We start from the raw sequence: 23155 nt of genomic DNA on the forward strand, positions 1-23155 counted from the left end.
GTGGCAGCTTCTGCTAAATGCGGAAGCTGTACCCAGCCTAAATGAGAATCTTAACATCAGATGCGCACTGAAATGGTTTAGGGACTAGCAAGGCAATATCTTTAGTCCCTAGCCCTGCACGCTATGGACCCAGCACCAGTTTTGTTTGATTCAATTTAATTTTACTGTATTAATTTTAATTTACTTTATTTTCACTGGTGCCTTGCTGGCTTTGGACACAACGATTGGCTTATTCCTCCATTGGCTCAAAAACTGTAGCACCTTCACATGATTGGTCATTTACCAGTAACAGTTCATTGGCCTTTTGTACCACCAGTCTCTCATAAAATTGGTCCAAGTGCTCGTTTAGCTCATTGGTTTCTCATGATGTTACCACTGTTTTTTATTGGACTCTAAGATAAATAATGGGATTGTTAGTTTTAATACACTAGCTGATGCTCCCTTTTGCATGTACCTCTTCCCCCTCTCTAAAGTCCTGTAAAAATGCATACACAAACAAGTTATGCAATATCTCATACAGAACAAACTGCTTAATCCTACACAGCATGGTTTCTGACCTAAGCATAGTACCACCACTGCTCTACTATCCTTCCTCAATACTATTACTCTAGCCAAAGATGATCATAAACTTATGTCTTGTCTATTCCTTGACCTCTCAAAGGCTTTTGACACTGTCTCTCACTCTGTCTTACTAAACAAACTAACAGACCTTAATTTCTCCCCTCATACAGCAACATGGTTCTCTAGCTACCTCACTGACCGACTCCAATCAGTGAGATGGCACTCAGCTTTACCTACTCCTCTTTCAGTAAGAATGGGTGTTCCCCAAGGATCCATTCTTGGTCCACTACTTTTTAATATTTTCACCAACTTACTCTACTCTACTCCGCTTGTCCACAGTCAACCATTGTCCAATATGCTGATGGCTCTACAGTCATCACTATTGCCAACTCACCCTCTGAATTCCTACTACCCAGTAGAGACATGGTGCCCCAATAATCAGCTCATCCTCAACCCTAAAAAAACAAAGTTGCTTCTATTTCTTCCTAAAAACATAAACCACCTCAATTATTCCTTCTCCATAAATAATGTCCCTCAACAACACTCCTATCACAGTCGATTCCAGCACAAAACTACTCGGCATTACCATCGACGATCAACTAAAATTTGATCTACACATAAATAAATGCATCAGAATAACTCATCAGAAACTAGGACTCTGCTACAGAAGTAAAAAATTCCTTACCACTGAAGCCAGGATTATTCTAATACATGCATACCTTCTACCCTGCCTAACATATTGCTCTCAAATACTTACAAATCTCATCTCCACATTACTTACCAAGCTAGAGTCAACCTATCCACAAGATAGCAAGATTTGCAGCACAACAAACCTATAAATCCCACCACTGTCTCTCCCTTAAATACCTAAACTGGATTGCTTCTCCAATCTCAGCTCCAAATCATACACTTCATTCTATATCAGCCTACTTTTTGTCCAGCACTATCATCCCTCATCTCTCACTATTCTCCAATAAGGCATCTCCGGAGCTCATCCCAAGACCTATTAAAAGTCTATAAACCAAAGTCAAAAACTGGGTTTGATACATATAGCTACCACCCCTCCATTGCTTGGAATAAACTCCCACTTGAAATCAGGACCCTCACACACCCCAAACTATTTAAATCTGCCACCAAAGAATACTTTAAAAGTCATTGGACTTGCCACTGTCCTCACCCTCCATGGCCACTGCCAACCTATATTGTAATCCATCTAAATCTGTTTACTCATCTTTCCTCACCTAAATCACCCTCTCTCCCTTTCTCATTTCTATTTTATTCCTTCTCTCCTTAGTGCGTCTTAACCTTGCTTTCTAGCTCTAAAACTACAAACACCACTTGACTTATTGCTACTGTATAAGAAATTTGTAATATTTAGTATAAATACCAAACTCGCCATGCTTCTTGTGTAACTTCCTATGCATTAGTATTCTAATAACACCAGAACATTGCTGTTATCTACATTTGTTTTATAGACTTATTCAGTTTTGTGATTACTGTATGAATTTAAATTACCACTGTATTCTACTCTTTTGTTATATTGTTAATTTGTTTGTACAGTGGGCCTACACTGAAAAGGGGCTTTGGCTCAGTTGGACACTCCTGGTCACCAAATGTAAAATAAATAAATAGGGATTTCCTTGATGGAAGCAAATAGGGGTAATAGAACCCCAGAAAGTACTCAAAGCAAGAAGTCAGAAATTGGATTGCTTGTAAGTGTCTAAAAGGTTTCATTACAATTCTGGAAGGAAGGAGCATATACAAATGTGAAATGTAAATAATTTGACTTTATTACTGCAAATTTAAATGAATCTAGCTTTCAGATTTTGCCTCCCATGTCTCTCCTCCCCCTTATTACAGTAATTTAACTTGACTGGATTCTATGAAGTGGTGTCTTTCAGGAAGTTGTTCTTTCATATTCTTCATTAAAAAGATGAAGGATATTTTGTATGACATGAAGGGTCACATTTTTTTTTTTAGTTTTATAGGGTACTATAACTGAGAAATAAGACTGGCGTTCATGTGATTACATGATAAAAAAAGAACAGAATTAACATGCATTAGTGTAAGATCACTTGTAAGGTCACAGTTTCAGACAGATAATATGCTTAAAGTCTCTAGCTGACTTTCAAGGAATTGTATAAATAATATTCACTGAAGCATATGGAGCCAGATTTATATTAGAATTTTTATTTCTCAATAATTTAGTATTATGATGGAAAACATTCAACTCTTAAAAACCAAGAATTATTAAAAATGTTGTAAATAAACATGCAATATCTACATGATCATATTTCATGACTCAGTAGTATATAACAATGCATCCAGCTAACTTTCATTATTTCCAACTTGGACGTATTGTATATATTTGTCGGGATTCCACATTAGGAAAATTACACATGGTTATGAGATGTATGACAGAAAAATAAATAAAACTGACTTTTTACTTAAACACTGACATTATCATCTGAGCGACCAAATATGCAGATGACTGCAAACTTAGAAGCATTGTCGTTAAACCCAGTGACTACCACACCCCTTCAAACAGTGCTTAAAAATACACAGAAAAGGTGCACTAGAAATTACCTTGCCTTCAGTATAATAAATAATACTAATAATACAATATGGTATCCAGCAAAAAAAAAAAACAACAACTTTATTCGTTACTGGTGAGAAACAACTAACAACTCAACATGGCTTCCGACCTGGGCACAGCACATCCACAGCTTTAAAAGCTTTTACAGATACCGTGAATAGGGCTAGAGAGGAAGGAAACTTTTTATCTTCAGTATTCCTTGACCTCTCTAAAGCCTTTGACATGGTTTCTTCTCACCCTTTACTCCTCAACACATTGTCTGACCTAGGTTGCTCCCATACCACTTTGCTTTCAAAGTTACCTACAAGATCAGACGCAACCTGTAAAATGGTCAAACCAACTTTCCCCTTTCTTCATAACCCTACAGGAGTCCCTCAAGGGTACATCCTAGGTCCCCTACTATTTAACATATTCACAAACAATTTACATACTTCCTCTTCCCCTGGAATCCTCATTCAATATACAGACGATTCCATCATTATCTGTACCTCTCGCACTCTTCCTGAACTACTCTCTAACACTCAAAAGTCTTTCACTGCCATTGTATCCTGGCTCACAAATGCTCAACTTTTTCTTAATCCCAACAAACTAAACTTATAGTCTTTCACCCCAAAAACACCACCCTTGGGTCTGACCAATTTAACATTTACCCAGCTGATGATACTATCATTGAAAGAGTACAGGAAACAAAACTACTTGGAATCATTATTGTCATCAAACTTACCTTCAAACTCCATATCAAACAAAACACAATGAAAACTCACCAAAAATTAGGACTTCTATACAGAAATAGGCAATTTCTAAGCACCCCAACCAAGGCTAGCCTGCTAAAAGCTTTTTGCTTCCCTCCACATTTTATGGTGCTACTATACTCACCAACTTACAAAACTCCAAGTCCAAAATGGAATAATGTTATAATAAATTCACAAACTTTGCCACAAACTCCAAATACTACACACACCACTGTAAACCACTACGTGAACTAAACTGGCTTGAACTCCCCAACCAACTGGTATATATCCAGCTATTATGCACAACTTAATTTACAAACCCACTGCCTGCCCTGCTCTAGACAAGCTAGTCAAACCCTACATACCTAAAAGATTCCCAAGATCAGAGGACAAAAACCTGTTAGCAATCTCTAAACCTTCAAAAAGACCAGGCCGTTGTCGATACTCATACTCTGTCTCAGAATTATGGAATTCTCTCCCCCACAACCACCACATCAATCCCAGGCCTGGCACTCTACAAAGCCTCTTTAAAAGAGCACCTAAATAAAACATGGCTCTGCACATATACAACACCTGGCTAATCTCTCCTCTACCTGAAGTACACTTGCACCACCCCTTTTTCTCTTCTGTCTCTTTAACCTCTCAATATATAGTTGAAGCCCCACCACTTTACTCTCTTCTGTCATCCTAATCTCAATCTGTACTGTCTTTCTACACTCACTCCAAGTCTACACTTTTAAAACTGCAATGCTGTTACTTTCATTTTTTTTTCAAACTATATGAAGTTATTTTTATATGATTTAGAATGGGCCTGATCACATTTCCGATGAACATAATATTTACTTCTACATAAGACAAGCCAAGACTAGCCCCCGTCCACTCTTTGCTGCTAACCTGAAATTCTATTCCTGTATCTCCAACTCCCATGAAGTTTATTTATTTAGTACTGGAGAATTTAATCATTCAGATCATTATAAAAAATACAAATTTGATATCTATGCTACCAGTGATACAACACATATTGTGTATTTAGCTCATTGTCTCGTTGTTGTTGTGTCTTTCGGCTTAGGGGTCGCCACAGCGGAACTACGGTCCGCTAATGTTTGGTAGTGGATTTTTACGTGCCGAGTTACCAGCCCTGACGCACAACCTTCATCGAAGGCACGCCCATTCACACATGCCTCCACACAGAAGACGCTCTAGCTGAGAATCGAACAGGCCAACGTATTGCTGTGAGGCGACAACGCTACCGCAGCACCACTACCGTGGGTACCGTATGTTTTAAATTTTATATAGGGAAAACAGAACCCTTAGAGAAAGGATTAGAGAACATTATTATCATGCAAAAAAAGGCAGTACTGCAAGTGCTTTATCTAAACATATTTTAAGTACAGATCAAACACACCTTTTTAAATTTATAGTTATAGCATGCATTTTTGAGACCATCAGAAAAGGAGATGTTAAACATTTAACTAAACAAACTGAGTCCAAGTGGATTATAAGATTAAGGGGAGATTATGGACATGACTTGAATAATAGGGCACCTATCAAACCTAGGCTGAAAGCTAGAAGCCTTAATAGGAAAGAAAAATCAGAAATAATTTTTAGTTTTTTTATATATATATATATATATATATATATATATATATATAATTATATTTTCTTTTAAGTTATGATAGCTAGTGGAATATATAAACCTTTTATAGAAGTAATTTTAGAATTTTGTATTACTAAACTTGTTTTATAAATGTTTATGCCTTTTAGTAGTGATTTAGATTAGTCACGTGACTTAAGTTGTTATATAAATGTTCCATGTGCTTTGCATTCTGTTATACATCTGATGAAGTAGCATCGCTACGAAAGTGCTTAAATTCCTGGTTGTTTCACATTAAAGGGAAAGTTTTATTGGAGGTATCTGCTGTCCTTGGATCCTTGTGTATCTTTTGTGTTATTTATTTATTTATTGACATTTGCTAACCGGGTTAGTCCAGCTGGGTTAGAAACCCATTTTCAGCGGAGACCCGAGGAGAAAAGCTCCAGTTATATTTAATATACATGTTAACAGTTGGTTACACTCATTTAACATTTTGCAGAAAAAAGATTCCCATTTAGTCTACAGTATGAGAATGTTGTGTAGTAATGGTAAAACAAGGTCCAGGTACATCTAGAAATCTGCTAGCCATATCTAAAGATAAAGACAAAAAGAGTGACAAGATATATATATATTAGGAAGAGTAGGGAATGGATTAAGGGTAGGGTAGTATACCAGCATGAGGCCTTGAATATGTAAAAATATTTAGAGATGAATATTACTTGAGAGATTTGGTAGGCTGTTTTTAGCAGTCTAGGTAGAATGGGTGGGAGTTAAGAACTTTGAAAGTGGGGTTAGGAGAGGTTATGGCAGGGACAAGTTCTGGAGTTGAGCAGATATAATTTAACTGAGTGCCGTGTTTACAAGTACACTGTTAACTTCTTATTATCTTTCAAGAAATTTATCCCCCCTTCTCTGTCCCTATTTCTTATATATATATATATATATATATATATATATACATACATACATATATATACATACATACATACTACCTGTATTTTACTATTTCTCCCTCTTTTACTATCGTCTCCATCAATGACTCCACTCTAAAATTCTTCTTCACTATTTCTCTCTCCTTTTGTATATATTATCCCTTTTCTTTTTCTTTTCTGCCATGCCTCTAAAATGTTACTGCATGGCATTCAAAACTTTATATTTTGTGACTGTTTTTCTTCTTTTAATCATTGTACAAGATGAATCTTTATATTTCTTTATGTATAACACATATCTTTATCTCTTTATGTTTTAAGCTTAAATATGTACTTGTAACAAATTCATTTTTTTGTACTGGACCTTTTCTACTCGGGTCTCTGTTGAAAAAGGGCATCTGCCCAGCCAGACCAAGCCGGTTAATAAATGGCAAATAAATAAATATTGTAATTAATCTTAATAAAATGTATATGCTGTAAAGTTAATTAACTGCGCGTTGTAAAGTTTTAACTGACTACGTTGTAGAGTTTTTAATCTATTTTTGGATGTTTTGCATTGTCTTAAATGTGTACATGTGGAGCTTTTCTCCCCTGAAAACGGTTTCTGAGACCTAGCTGGACTATCTGGATAAACAAATGTCAAATAAAAAAAAATAAATAAATGCAGCCCCTTCAAGTATTTGTAGATACCCAAAATAGCCGCTACATTCCTTAAGACATACAGAATTGCCCTCATGGCTGTCATCCTCCATAAAAGACCACTCAATATCACCTGCACCCTGAAAAGTCTCAGCTTTATACATCAAAGTCTCCCAAGCCTAGAGGGTTGCCACCTTTTCAAATGGCCAAAGTGGGACATTTTTGGTACAAACATCAGATTTTACAGGCCGACACATACCCACAGCCAGTACAAAGGATAGAACTTAACTTTTTTGCCTAAATAAAAGCTTATTCTTGTAGCATTTTAGTTGCTTATTCTGTTTCTTATAACATTTAGGTATTTCAGATACAGAATAACTGTTTTATGCAACTATTACATAAAATATAGGAAATAATTGTGTCCTAAAATCTCAGGACATTTGCCATTTTTACAATTTTTTGTCAGGACACAACTGCCCAAAGCGGGACTGTCCCTCGCAAAGTGGGACAGGTGGTAACCCTACAAGCCTACAGAGTGAACCCCTTTCAATTATGTTCAGCCTATCAATGCATACTTTCAGTGAACCGGTTGAATATATAGGTGCCCTCAAGTTCCAATACAGGATCTTTTAAATTAAGAGTCAATAGGCCTTAAGTATGCTCACCAAACCTATGAATAATTGCACATCCTCTCTACGTGGCAACAGACAAGCACATTACTCCCGAGTATTACCATCAGATAGCATATTCATGGTCTTCTAATTCAAAGACCTTCCTTCAAATATTCTACAGACAGTTCATGATAGCTCGGGTCGCCCGCCGCACACAGATTTCCACCACATCTTCTCCCAAGCCTCTTAAAACCGAAAAGAGGATCTAGAACAGTTATCGCTACAGCTTAACATATAAACATTGTTCAAAGTAAATCACGGTCTGTTTAACTCTTGTCAGTCGATGTTCCCTTCCGTATTCTGTAGCATCGGAGCCACTATTATGTAAACCTTACCACATAAAGTAACCGTTTAACGTAGGTCCTACTGAACTACATTTAACTACTAATTTCAATTTGTCACTAATTTGTATGGCTTGGTTATTATCTCTCATTTCGGCTTCGGGTCTTATCTGAAAACGTGCACAAGTCAGGCCCTCTTCACCGACTAAACTTGTTTGTCAAAAATGATTTCCTGCTTTTTTGCGTGCGTGTATTGTAATGTTACATTCTATAAAATCCTCAATACGTGTATTTGCAAGAAAATATTTTTGCTTACTTACTGATAATACACAAATGCTCTTGTTTTCAAGTGTACGACTTAAAACTAAAACAGTAATAAAATAGATTACAAAATAGACCACAAACTTTTAACACACATATTAACTTCCATACACTAAACAGGTCGGGGATGAAACTCCTACATTTGGACCTTACAAGGAGGAGCTTTTCTCCAGCGTAAAGTGCGCTCCTACAGCGTAAAAGTTGGGGCGGGATTTGTGATGCGTCCAACCGGAAGTGTCTCGCGATCCAGCTGGTTGTCATTTTTGCTTCGGTTGGCAGTGAAGAAGAGAAGGTCGGGGAGGATAAATGTGGGAAGAAATTGTTGTTGTAAGAGTCGTCTGAAAATAGCAAAAATATATATGTATAGATTGTAACCCCCCGTATCTATATAATTGACGACAAATAACCACTGCCTAATAAGAGCGCGCGATATTTCGCTAAACATACAAAGGGGAAGACTGTCGCTGGAAAGAAGACAGACGCATAGAGGAAAAACACTTTTTTATATTATTCAGTTTTATTATGAAGAGTATATATTCTATTTAAAGATACGTCCCGCTTATGTTTGACGTTTAATTTACAAGAGTACTTGTCAATCTGCTTCATATTTAAGCTTTCAGTCAGCAGAACCGAAAAGGGAAGACGTTAAAGAGAAAATATATAAATATATATTATATATATATATACAAAAGTATATTATTTGTAGATTTGAAATATATTTTAATCGTATTTATAATTGTTTTATATTATGGTATTCTGCGGCAAACACGAAGGCGTCATCATATTATTTTCTCGTTTTAACTCGTGTATATGGGCGAGTCAGGGTGAAGTGCTTAGGAGGAAAAACGAGAAGATTGTTTTTGTTTTATAAAGCTGGAGTTATTTTAATTTGTAGCTGCTGCTTGTATGAGGAACAAAAATATAATTCTAAGGAGAAACGCAAACAGAAAAAGTAAACGTGGGAGTAAAACGACCAAAGAACCGATCTGTCCTTCGAAAACCACACATGATCATTTTTCCAACAGATTGAATAAATAATTAGCTATTTGCGGAATATTAAATGTACATCTTCTGATAAGCCTGTCTGTTCCCAGGCATTTTTGTCACAGCGCTCTTCTGTGAAGCTATAGTAGTGTTATTTTTATCTCACAACCGTTGGAAATGGGGGATTATGGTTTTGGAGTCTTAGTGCAAAATAACAGTGGTAGTAAGCCAGCTTTCCCTGTCAGGTTTCATCATCATATGCAGCCTACACACCATCATCAAAATGCATCTTCTAACCCTGCAACCTTTATAAGTAACTCCGCTGCTAGTGGCAGTAATGCTGGGTCAGCTTGGCTTTTTCCTCCTTCGGCTGGTCATAACATTCAGGATGAGATTGTGGTGTCAGAAAAATCTCAGAGCCAGCAGCAACAACATGAACAACAAGAATCTTCAGAAAAACAGCAGCTTTCTCCTATTCAGAACCAAGATGCAGGAATCCTCTCTGAATCTGAGAAAAAATCAGAAGAAAACCAAGGAGACAGTTTACCAGAAAACAATAACAGCAAAGAGAAACTAAGAATAGAATCACCTGTGCTGGCTGGGTTTGATTATACAGATGGTTCTGGGTTAGGTACTACTGCACCACCTTTATCATCTTCATCTACTTTGAGTAGTTTTAGCAACTGGTCACCAGCCATGGCTCCGTCTAGTTCAATGATGAATGAAGATGCTAGTTTTTTTCCACAAGGGGCTGTCCCTGCTGCTTCTGCTAATAATGGTGCTCTGCTCTTTCAGAATTTTTCACATCACATCAGTCCTAGTTTTGGTGGCAGTTTTTCTCCCCAGATTGGGCCTTTGTCTCAACATCATCCTCCCCATCCGCACTTTCAACACCATCATAATCAGCATCAGCAGCAGAGAAGGTCCCCAGCAAGCCCACATCCTCCACCGTTCACACACAGAAACGCTCCATTTAATCAACTGCCTCACTTGGCTAATAATCTCAGTAAGACACCTTCTCCTTGGAGCAGTTACCAAAGTCCTTCCCCTACACCATCTTCTTGGAGCCCTGGTGGTGGTGGATATGGGAATTGGGGAGGGTCCCAAGGTAGAGAGCATCGGAGAGGGTTAAATGGAGGTATAACGCCCCTGAACTCTATCTCTCCTTTAAAGAAGACTTTCCCAAGCAATCATATGTTACAGAAGTATGCACGGCCAGGCTCAATGTTTGCAGCAAAGTCCTGGATGGAAGAAAGCTTAAACCGAGCTGACAGTATTTTTCCTTTTCAGGTGAGTGCTCATTTTAATTTTTTTTTTTTTAGTTTTAACAAGCAAGTCTTAAGGTGGAAGTAACTCTCTTAAATGGTTTGCTAATGTCATGCTAGCATTCATCTTTTTTCTTGAGCCATTTGACAAAAGTGGAATACAGAAATAGCAAGAGCTGTTTTGACACCACCCATCTTGTCAGATGCTGTTGTCACGTGAAAGCAGGAGACTTTCTTTTCAGCACTTGTGTTATGTAGTAGTTAAGTTGTACCTTTGGCCACTGGATTGTATATAGTCAGTATTTTGCCAGGTAATGAATGCTACAAAATAGTGTCTAGAGCTGTAGAGAAACTGCTGACATAGAGGAGTGGTTCTTAATATAGAATGTAACTGCAACTGGAATGCATACATAAGTATTTTACTATTTTGAGAAATTAGAGTAGATTTAATTATTTTATATTCTGAGAAGCATGAGGCAGTGATAGAATGGCTTAAATGGCTGGAATTTTGAAATGCTGCATATAACAAACTTTTTTTTTGTTTATCTTCCTAATGCCACATTTCCCGTTAGTATAGTAACACTAAATGAATAAGAACACTGTAAAATTATTTTTTTTAAACCTGCAAGCTCTTTCATTACAGTGTTGCCCTTTTAACATTTTTGTTAGAAATGTGTCTTTGCACGCAGGTTGACTTCCCAATTATTTTCTTAATAGTAAAATTGTCCTTGAGATGGAGAGCAGATGGGTGTAGTAGAGTATAGCTTTAATTTAATGCATGCCATTTACAGTAAGTGGTGGACGAATAATGTGTGTATCACAAAATTATTTTAATTTTTTACTGTTTACTTGATATGTGTGCTTAAAATGCTGAATACCCTTTGTGTCTCTATCCTAAATACACAGTAATGTGCTGGAAATGGAGCACAATAGAATAATGAAAAGAATATGAAGTCAGGAACGCTGATTCTCAGAAGAGCTCCAGAAAAGATGCATGATGCTGTACAATTCAGTCTCATTCTTTAATAACTTAACATCGGAGTGCTGACGGAAGGCCATGTAGTTATCTATTGAAATTTAACATGGCGAGGAGTCTGTGACTAGCCAATTTTCTAAAATTGTGATAAAACTTCAGGGTGGACTTAACATTATTGTAAGAGATGTGAAGATAGTTTAGATACTCTGAGTAGGATTAGGATGGAGTGAAATAAATTAAGGTTAGTTTCATTAAGCAGTATTGTGCCAGCACTCCACTCTTAATGTCATAGAGAAATGATTGTTTCTGTGACAATTCAGGATGTATAGGCAACCTAGACTTCTAAAGAGGACTTTTTTGTGTACTGTGTAGTATGCTTGCTTACTTTCATTTTCTTGATGTGGTAAAGGGAGGTAAAATGACATGCGGATATTGACAAGCAAATAATTTGGCCCTGCTGTTCATTGATGTGCGTCATGGAACCAGTAAATTCCAGTAAAACTTTCACCAGGTTAGGCATCTGGCACAAGTATATAATCTGTAATCCAAAGGCAGTATTAAACTGTCTGTGTTGAAATGTACATCTAGATAGTGGCAGTAGAAAAATGTAAGGATGTGAAGATGAGGACAGTGCCTGCTCCCTTGCATCTCTAGATTACCTCAGGTTTGTTGAGTGTTTACAGTTTATATGTCATTGGGTGAATAGACCGCCAAACCAGTATCCTCTAATGTGGAGGAGGCTTCAGAACACCTGTAGATCTTCAGTGTTCTGGGTAGTACTGCTGTTGGTTGACATCCAGAGGGATACCACCCCAGGGTTTTGGGAAATGTCTGATACTGTGGCCCTAGTTCTGAAGAAGGCTTTCCACATCTTTCATCTCCCAAGGGAGTGGTGGTCTTGTTCAGAGATGCCTAAATCTGGCACCCTAGTCTCAGTGACTGATCTTAGAAAGGTTTCAATACCCGAAAGCCTGTCTGTCCCCCAGGCAATACGTTCATAGTGTTGGACAGGCTAGGGAAGTTGCTGCAGATGTCTGCTACCTTTGCTGTACACACTCCGAGTTATGGGACGTACAGTGGGTTTTGAGTTTGACTTAACATATGAAATTCACCATATGGTTGCACGTTTGCCAGATGGGAATGTAAAGGTTAAATCTCTGTCAAGAGTCCTCGTCTGTTTCCATGGTACCTTGCGTTGCACATTCTGTATAACTCCTCAGGGGGTAGGGCCAGAATTGCAGTAGCTGGTTTTGCCATATGCTGCCTCGTGTGGCTTCACTCATCTGCTTTGCTAAGGACACATGGGCAATGTTAATGGATGTACTCTTTCAAGATTTCCTGAGTGTTCAGGCCTGAAATCAAAGTATACCTAGAAAATATAATAAACAGGGCAAGACCTTCATGACTGAGGGTGAAATTTTCAGCCACCTAGGTGTTGCTTTTGAAGGAGACAGAGGTGTCTGTGCAGAATGTGGATCAGGTGTGCTGCACAGCAGGGATAAAAAAAAAAAAAAACAAAATTGTGAATCTGGGATGAAACTTAATAACCAAGGCACCTTTTAGCAGTGTCACATTTCCAAAGGCAAGAATTTGGAGATGATAGGAGGCTAGCCACTACATGGATAAATAGCAGAAGTTCTGAGGCCTTGCTTGATGCTCCCTCTCTGAGCAGTCAGGGGCCATCTGTTCTTGTACCTGGCTGCATGGAACTCCATTACAACAGACAGATGGATATCTAGAAGTTACATGGTAGTGTTTAAAACTTGATCTGCCCCACCACTTCTTCCCTTACCTAACTGCCAACCCTGTCAGAATGCCCCTCTGCAAAAAGTAGGAGAAGGGTGTTCAACCCAAGTCTTACAAAAGATCATATCAAAACAGAAATGGTTAGAATTGTATTCCAAGTTGTTTTTAGTGGCAGTAGTAGGCAAAGTAACTCTGCAGTCGAAATAACTTTATTCCCAAGGAAACATTTCACGTGTTGATGAGGACTAGATGTGCTCTTTGGACCTCCAAGATGCCTGTTCTCATCAAGCTTGCCAAGGAGTTGAAAGATTCTATTTTCAAGTAAAGTTTGGTATCAGTTATTTGTATTATGGATGGGTTCCCTGAGTGTCCATAGTTGCTCATCATTGATTGTAGGGAGCAAAGTTCTTCCCATATCTAGATGGCTGTTTTTTAGCTGCTGCTTTAGTGTTTAGCCTTTTATATTAGCAAAGGACTCTGTGGTCTCAATGTTTTATATTGTATTAGTTTTATAGTGAACCATGCAAAGTTACTGTTGAGCCCATCTCGTTCTTGGTATGGCAGAGAATGTTAAAATGTCCCAGCTGACACCTCTTAGTTACTCATTTCAGTTCGCTGAAGTTTGAATACCATTCTTTGCAGGCACATTTTCCATTGATGAGGAAGTTATTTAATCAGTCCACAGTCTCCATCAGGATCCCAGTTTGTCTTGTACTTCAAGACTCCGGGCGTCATGGTGGTTGTGACGTCCCCACTCTGGGCCATTAATCAAGGAGCCTGAATGCTCAGCACTGGAGAGGGACATTCACTTGTAACAAAAAATGGATACACCCAGTATTTCCAGATGTAGCTCACTGCATCATGCACAGTTTAACTTAAGAGCACACAGGGAACACACACACAGTCCAGAGTCTGGATTTCTCTTATCTGTCTCCCTGCAGGTCCCCGGTAAGACTCCCCAGTGGTACAGCTATAAGAGTTGAGACCTCAGCTGAGTGTCCAAGCCAAGTTTTCCACCACTCTGTGTCCATGCTCCAAGCAGCTGACACACACACACACACACACACACACACACACACACACACACACACACACACACACACTTTGAGATTTGATTTTCACACACACACACACACCTGGGAAAGGCTGGCACAGATTTACTAGTTATGCCCCATTCTGTCCAGATTATAAGGTAGTTATACTGACACCAGACACTCCAAAGCTAGCTATTCTAAGTCTCTTGCAAGGATACCCAATTATTCTGAGTGATCAATATTAATACAAATGGTAGTTTGACCAGCAGCAAGGCTTTCAGGAGCGGCCAGAGTAGTCACCAAATATATACAAGTACTCTCGGAGATTAAAATATTCTCTGAAAGATCAGCCAGAATGAAAAGTTCTTATTATTAAATATATTTAAAGAACATGAGAATACTAAATATCTTTTTACAGTAAACACTGGAAAAATTAAAATAGCAGAGACGACTAGATTCACGCAGATACAGGTAAAATAGTACTTAACTAATCTCACTATAGTTTCCTGACTAATCTAAACAATTTCTGTTCCCTGGTTCACTTACTAGATCAAGGCTAGATGAGGAGTCCTTCTCTGTCAGTTCCAAAAAACAGACTGCAATGAGACTTCAGTCTCATCCAATATTTTTATTTATATATTTATTTTACATTTGTTTACTGGGAAAGTCAGACTGACATAAGATCCATTTTCAGTGGAGGCCCTGGGAGAAAAGCTCCACATACAGAGATTATACAACACTTATACAAAAATTATATAAAAATACAAAATTTACAGTACACCAGAAAATACATTCTCTGCTATTGTAGCTGACATAACCTGATACAATTCCTTATTGTAGTGTAGATATTGTAGATTCTCAAAGTAAGCTGAAGAAGGGTTTGTAGGGGTGGGGAATTGGATAGCAAAAGATGAGGCTAGAGATTATATAGACATGAGAGAGAGCATAGATTATGAGGTGGTCAAGCAAGAAGAAAAAGTATGACCAGCGGTATTGAAACTAGTTAGCCTGGAGTAGTATAGGAATAAAGTCAGGAGTCCTTAAGATAATTTTTAAGAATCTTTTTGAATTGGTTAGTATTTGTGTTGCTTCTGATGCTGTGAGGTAGTGTTGCTACATAATGAGAAAATAGTGAGTCCCCTGCCGTATTAGTGGATTTGGACACATGTAGTAGAGATTTATTTGTTGAGTGAAGACTTCGAATTGTGGTATGGGGCTGAAGAATATTTAGAAGGGCAGGGTTTTTTCACTTTGATATACTAATTTGTGTGCTAAGATTAATTGGTTATAGGATAGAAGTTGTGGGAGTTTTAACCAGGAGAGTTTCTTTAAGGAGTGACAGTGAGTGGGTATGATGCAGGCAGTCAGTTGCAAATTTAGTTATTTTGTTGTAACATGTTTCAAGTTTAATTAAATCTGTTTTTTTAAGGTTGGTGAGAGTTTGGGAGGCATACAGAAGATGGGTTCTAGCAATGGCAACGCTAGAGGTGTTAGATATTTTTATTTCTGTAAAGAGTACCCATTTTCTTGTGAACTTCATTGTTTGTGCTATATGTAATCTATTAATACATGTAGTTTTGTTTGTGAATTGGCATTTAAGTTTAGTAGCATTCCTAGCTGTAATGTCGAAGGTACTGGGGGGAGGGGCTTGTGTGTTGGAAGATCGAGTTTTGTTTTATTGGGGTGAGTATGAGCCGATGGTTGGAGAGCCATAGCTCTGTATTTGAGAATGATTTTTGGGTTATATCATGGAACTGCGGTGGTGGTGCTCTGGCAGCGTTGTTGCCTCACAGTAAGACGTTCCTGTTCGATTCTCAGCTAGAGAGTCTTCTGTGTGGAGACATGCGTGAATGGGCGTACCTTCGTTGAAGGTTGTGTGTCAGGGCCGGCAATTCGGCACGTAAAAATCTACTGCCAATCATTAGCGGACCGGAGTTCCGCTGTGGCGACCCCTAACCGGGAAAAGCCGAAAGACACAACATCATCATGGAGGTGTTGCAGGTTATTAGCGGCACATATAAGTGTCGTCTGCATATTGGATAGGTAAAGCCAGTGGGGTAGCACTATGGAGGTTATTTGTGAAAAATAGTGGAGTAGCGGCGGTCGAATAACTGAGCCTTGAAGTACTTCTAGTGTGATGGGAAGGGGGGGAAATGGGACACATTTTACAGATTGTTGACCGTCCTGTAGATAGCTTCAGAAACATTGAAGTGCAGAGGGGCTGAGGTTCAATTTTGGAGAGCGTATTTAATAGTTTGGGGTGGGAGACCATATCAAAGGTTTTGGACAGGTCTAGAAAGCCAGCAGAGCGACTTTTAACATTTTCTGAGTTGGTTGATGGTAGTGGTGAAACTGAGGAGTGCAGTTGTGGTACTATCATTGGGTCTAAAACCATGTTGACATGTTAGTGTTAAACCTACCTTTTTGTCCCAGATTACAGAATATCACATACATCTGGTCATTTGACTTCTGGTTCCCTACCCCATTGCTAGAAACTGCCAGGATTTATAACCTGTGTCAATAATACACACTCACCGTTTTGTTCAGATCTGTTGTAGCTTCTGGAAGTCGTAAAACTATTTCAAACCTGCACCCTTCCAGAGTAGCAATTAGTTCACCCCAAAGACAATACGGAAAGCTTTGTAGTACAGACTTTTTGTCTCTGGATACATTGAGAACTGTAAGATACAATCTTTATGGCCTAAGCCAAGTAATTTAATTTTAAACTATTTGCAAAGTTAGGTGGATTGAGATTAATCTGTTTTCTTCCAGTATCCTCTGTTAAAACATATACATTTAACAGTTACAGTAATACATGCGTATTTCTTTTTCTGTCCAGCAGGGCACACTGTTGGTACATTCTTAACACAGCTTTACAAATCAGTTTGATATAAAAATGACATATAATTCTTTACAAAATTCCAGCTAGCTGTGCTGGCATATGTTATACATCCACTGCCCTACTTTAGCTGGCGCTACCTCACATTGTCACAGTGGTATCGGTTTACGTGTTCAATCCACTATTAAAGTCTGGGTGTAACTACTTAAATATGAAGCCAAATAGCCTGCCAGTATATTAAAAACTGAAGAAAGCCCCCCCCCCCCCGATTTGCAAAGTAAGTTTATTTTTTATATACCTTAATCACTGAAAATATAGGCATACGTACCTTAATAGAACCATATTAGTGTTTTCTGTTTCTGCACATTATGTGCATGTTTTCTTTATAACAATTGTCTTTCAGTCCAGTGTTATGTAAATTGCTCAATTCTGGTCTTCCATTAAACCTTACTCGTATTCCAGAATATTTTTCAGCACGTATTCTTTCCACAAATTTCATTTATTTCTGGGTAGTTTGCTCCTTCCCTTTTCTAAAGATCCTACTTCCATTTTTTTCTCTCTTACAATATTCACTTCTTCAAATACAGTTTATTTAGATTTTGATTTCAGTCTTTCTAGTGCTTTTTTTCTAGTGCAGCCAGTAGAATTAAACTTAATAAGGACTTGCTATGTCTAGTCAGTTCAGATTCTGTGTCCCAGCTCAGAAGAATCATTTCCATAGATGTAGCCGTTTGCTCCCTAAATATTTGAGCTTTTATTATTCGCTGCTCTTGGTCTAACTCTGGACCAAAGAAATTTTAAAAGTTACGTTCCTGAGACTATGTTTACGTACATACATTCTCTTTTACAAATATGTTTAAGTGGCTTTTATGAAATCCTTTTATAGTAATAAAAACATGTAGGCAGTATAAAAGTTTTTATTGCTAGAATTCTTTGGCCAAATATCTGCTGTAGTGTATACATTGGGCCCTGGGTTTTAATTACAATACTTGTATAGCCTGACATTTTGCCAAACTGACCTAATGGATCATGTAAGAGAGACAACATAGTAGTTAAATCGGCCTATGTCTGCAAAGAATAACATTTTTATCTCCTTGGTATTCTTGTTATATCCTCTAATGTGAGAATTTCTGTTCAGTTTTGGTTGGAGTTTGCTGCACAGTGTGAAAAGGAGGGGATATGGGACATCTTTGTCTGGTTTCCCTCGCTTGTCAAAAGAAAGCAGTTGGAATGATTGCTGTTCACCTTGACTTGGGCCTTGGCTGCCAGGTGCATCTCCTGCAACAATCAGATTTTTTTTTTTTTTTTTTTTGTAGACCTAGCCTCACCATCCGTGTAAGTAAAATATCCCACCGGAACAGAATCTGTTTGAAAGCCTTTTCAGCATCCAGTGACAAGTCCACCAAATGCTTACCTAGTAATTGATATTATATTGTTGAAATATTTGGAGTTATGATGGTTATTCTTTTATTTCTGTATGCTTACCAGTGTAATGCTTTGATTAAAACTGATCATTTTTAGACAGCTTGGATGACTGGATTTCCAGTAGGTACGTGAAATAAGAGCTTGCAAAATACAACAGACTTTTAACACATTTGTAAAGTCGTACAGGTCATTATACAAAGTTAACAGGATGCATAGTTTGATTATTTTTTGTTCACAGAAGAGTAGGACTGATAAAATGAACTGGGAAGCATAGGAGCAGAGATTAGAGCATGGGATTGGTATTTATATAACATAACCCTTTTTGAGAGAGGTGCAGTTGCCTTTATTGAGGAGAAAGTTTTTTAAAAATGTTTCCTGAACTTTGAGAGAGGTGCAGTTGCCTTTATTGAGGAGAAAGTTTTTTAAAAATGTTTCCTGAACTTTTGATGAGGACAGTTCTTCGGGAAGAGACTTCCAGGGAATGGAGGCTGGAGTGAAGGAGGAATGTTTGGTGTGTTGCAAGTTGGCTGCGTAACTTTGGATGTTAGAGTAGATTGTGAGTGATTCTTAATATTATTAGTTTTGATGAGAGAGTAAGTATGAATGTTCATTGTAAATCACTGCTGCAGTAGCTTTAGCTATATGGGTTGTATCCTGTCAAAGACATAACGGCCGCCCAGCTTCCAAAGTCTTGCCCCCCCCATACATTCCCATACTGCTGTAGCACAAGGTCCAAAGGGAGAAATCAACAGCCTCAGTGCCAAAACTCTCCAGTATTTTTTTGCCGCCCTGGAAAGCACTCCTCCTAGGCTTAATAGGGGAGTTCCAAATTGTACTGGGTGTTTTACTGCTATTTTTCAGTTTGTGTAGGCTTTCACTTGACTGGTCTGGCAGTTTATTTTTGTATTGTTAGGCATTTCTTTAAATTTGGTGCAAAAAAGTGCTGTTTGTGCAATACTTTTGTGTTCTATTAGGAATGATAAGTTTGTGTAGTGCTTGTGAACTTTTTAGTGACCCAAGTGACTGACTCTCTTTTAAGCTGCATTTGCCAGGAAAAGTGCTGCTTTCTCTGCAGGAACATGTATTTTCTTTCTGACAGGTCCTTCGGTAGCACCTTCTGTTGATGTACATAAGAAAAAAAAAACTACTGGGCAGTCCTTGCCAACACTGCTTGCAAAGTCAGTGCCTCCATCTCTGTTGGGTGATTCTGCAGTGTACGTGGGCTGTTCCTCAGACCTCTCACTAGTTTCTCTGGGTCCCTCTAGTGTACCCTTTTCTACAACCATGAACCGAGGTAAGCCATATACTCTGTGGCAGCTCACGTGCCTGTACTGGTCAAGTCAGAGCCACTTTCTTAGGTTAGGGGAGTTTTACCAGGGTTTTTTTCCAGTATAGCTAGGGTAAAGGCTTTTCTTTCTTGGGAGGAAGTGCCATCCTCAAGTGTGCCTCCTCCTAGAGTTGTTGCTAGGAATAAGAAAAACTTGTTCATCTGATAATAGTTTATCTTTTGATGCAGACGATTACTTTGGTTGGGGGGTTATTGCAGTTTTGAATCCTGTGGAAATGAGCGATTGGAGTGTAAAAGAATTTTTGTTCATCTGTTCATGAGGATCCTTTTATCAGATCCTGATAAGGACAGGAGCAGTGTTTTCTTTCCACATCTCAAATTCTTATTCTGAGGAAGTATTTCTTCAGTTTCTCCTGTTGAGGGATTTTCTTTTTCTGAGACTGTGCTAAGACTAAATAACTTGTTTCAGTGGAAATGGGAGAAAGTTCTCTTTTTAAGGAGATATTATGATATGATGCAAGTGGATATGCCACGTTCTGCTCCCATTCCTCCTATTACACCGACTTTGGGGAATGCTTTTGCGTTGATCTGTAATAACCCTGAGTTTGTCCCCCTTCAGCCCTTTAAAAGGTAGGCAAGCTTAATAAAGTTTCTCATTTTAACATATTTAGTTTTTCACCTCCAGTCTGATCCAGCAGATGTTGGCCACGGGAAAAGAAATATGAATGTTTTTGGTCGGTGTTAATCTGTCTCCTTCTGACAAGGATGATAAAGCTTTTAATGGGTTTAAGATTTTTTTTCCTAGTCTAGCTTCAGAATTTTAAACCAGGCCCCCATGTTTATGTACATGCTGGCATGTGCCGGCAGTCTAATCTGCCACCTTACTTCAGAAGGTAGGTCCTTTATTGGTTTTCTTCCTCAGGTTTCTAAACATTCTTTAAATGTGCCTGATTGTGCTGACTCTGTATCCAGGACTGCAGCTTCTGTTGGTTTGAGACATTTTTCTTTGGTATGCAATCATGATTGTCTCATGAAAGTGCAAACTCTCTCTTGAGGTTCATAGGTAGGTACTATACTATCGGTCCTGGGGCCTATACAAGCCCAGCCAGAAAGGTACCCTGGCTTTTGCCACCCAAGAAAATTATTTTCCTGTGCCACTGTCGAGCAGAGCCGCAGAGGTGATCCCTGGGGTGAATTTCCTATTTCCCGTTCAATCATCAAGATTTTTCTTGAGTGCTAATGAGGAGCTTTGTTTGATATAGGTAGTTTATTCCAGAGTACGGGAAGTCTCTGGGACTGGAATCTATCCCTCCGGCATGTTCTGTTTATTGTGGTGACAAGGTTTAAGTCCCTAGAGCGTGTAGCTCGGAGGGATTGTGATTTCTTTAAGTGGAGCATGTCCAACAGCTCTGGGTTTGACGTAGCTTTGTATGTTGGGCAGAGATTACCTCTGAGTAGGCGATATGCGATGGAGTAAAGCTGGAGTTTTTTTGAGACGGTCTGCATAGGGCATCTGTTTGAGGCCAGTAATCCTCTTTGTGAGGTATTTCTGCGGCCTTTCCAGTTGTTGTAGATGTCTTGTGAGGTACATACCAAAAGGGGGGTTTGTACTCTATAATGGGTCTAATGAGTAGAGGAGAACAATGACCTCTTTTTTTTTTTTTTTTTTTTTTTTTTTTCTGGATGAGAAACCTTTTGTGATGAGGTGTGCCACGTAGAAGGATTTCCTGTCTACTGTGGCGATGTGATTATCAAAGGAGAGACTACTGTCCACCTGTGTCCCAAGGTCTCTTATCACACTTTTGGTGTTAAGTATACTGCCGCCTGTGTTGTAGTTCATGGATACAGAGTTTTTGCCAAAGGGGATGACAATGCACTTTTTGGCATTGAGCTTGAGGCCATGGCTTTGACACCAGGCATCTGTCTCAGTGAGGCTCTTTTGTAGGATGTCCACATCATTAGGAGTTTCAATTATGGCTCCTAGTTTGCAGTCATCTGCGAACTTAGTTAGCCAAAGACCTTCTGTGTTAGCCTGTACTTCAGAGAAGTAGATACCAAACAGGAGAGGACCCAGGACTTGAACCCTATGGTACTCCACTTGTCACTGGTCTGAAGTCGGATTTGGAGTCTGCTACTTTCGCAGTGTGGGTTCTGTCAGTGAGCCAGTTGGCAACCCATCTTGTGACATAGGGATTTATACCTAGTTTAGTGAGTTTATCTATAATTCCAGAGTGGGGGATGGTGTTGAAAGCCTTGGCAAAATCTAGATAGGCTGTGTGAACCACCTTACCCTTGTTTACGGCTTTGGTGACTGCTTCAAAGTAGTCTATCAGGTTTAGGAGACATGATCTGCCTTTTACAAACCTGAACTGGGTGGGGTCCAGAGTTTGGAGATTGCCAATGTCTTTGTTTATGTTCCATGATGATACGTTCCATGGCCTTTGGCTCCCCCCTGGTGGAGTGGGATAACTGTTGCTGTGCGCCATTCAGCAGGCACAAAGCCTGAGGTGAGGCTATGATTGAACATGAAACTTGGGTGGGATGCCAGTTTGTTCTGTAGCTCATGTAGAACTCAGCCTGGGATGTTGTTTGGTCCCATGGATGCTGTGTTCTTGGCTTTGGAGAGTGTAGTTTTTACCTGTGCAGCCATGATTACAGGAACTTTGCATTTTTCCGGTATAGAGATGGGCTCTTTAGGGGGTGAGAGGGGGGTAAAGTTAGCACTAAACCTATCTGCCAGGATGTTGGCAATATCAGTTGGGTCTGTATATTTAGTGCTATTGTGCTGTAACTCGGAGCAGATCTGAGTGTTGCCATTGAGATTCTTGACATAGCTATAGAATGCTTTGTGGTTGTCTTTAGAATCAGTGGCGATTTTTGTTTAAGTAACTAGCTTTGGAGGATTTTATCAGGGATCGCAGCTTCTTACTGAGGCTGACCAGGGAGCTCCTCCACTAGTGGGATTTTACTCTCTTTTGCAAGAGTTTCTTCCTTCTGTTGTACAGTTTGTTTATGGCTTTGGAAAATTGTTTTACCATGGTTTCCTTAATGGGGGGTGGAGGCAGGATGTGGATATCTAGGGTAATTAGCTTATGGTCTGATCGGACCAATGAGGCGTTGACTTCAGGTGTGGAACACCGGTCACTCATATTGCTAATGACTAGATCTAGGATAGTTGCCCCTGGTGGGGGTGTGGATAAGTTGATCCAGGGCATTGGAGTTTATGAATTCCAGAAAGCGTTGAGCGAAGGAGTTGGTACATGAGTAGTTTACCC

At 38.9% G+C, this 23155-nt stretch overlaps 1 protein-coding gene across 3 annotated transcripts in view; it reads left to right on the plus strand.

The window, feature by feature from the left end:
* The first annotated feature begins 8557 nt into the window (after nt 1-8557).
* CPEB4 (cytoplasmic polyadenylation element binding protein 4) overlaps nt 8558-23155 on the plus strand; it is a 982215-nt gene continuing 967617 nt past the window's right edge. For 2 of the 3 annotated variants that reach the window (XM_044069125.1, XM_044069127.1), the window contains exon 1: nt 8559-10597. In XM_044069125.1, coding sequence (XP_043925060.1) covers nt 9485-10597 — 1113 coding nt within the window. In that variant the 5' untranslated portion in view covers nt 8559-9484. Of the gene's footprint in view, nt 10598-23155 lie in introns of all 3 variants that reach the window. The other variant, XM_044069124.1, reaches the window with a different exon arrangement.

The sequence above is a fragment of the Protopterus annectens genome, chromosome 4.part0, assembly GCF_019279795.1.
Source record: "Protopterus annectens isolate FY-2018-M chromosome 4.part0, PAN1.0, whole genome shotgun sequence".
NCBI lineage: Eukaryota > Metazoa > Chordata > Ceratodontiformes > Protopteridae > Protopterus > Protopterus annectens.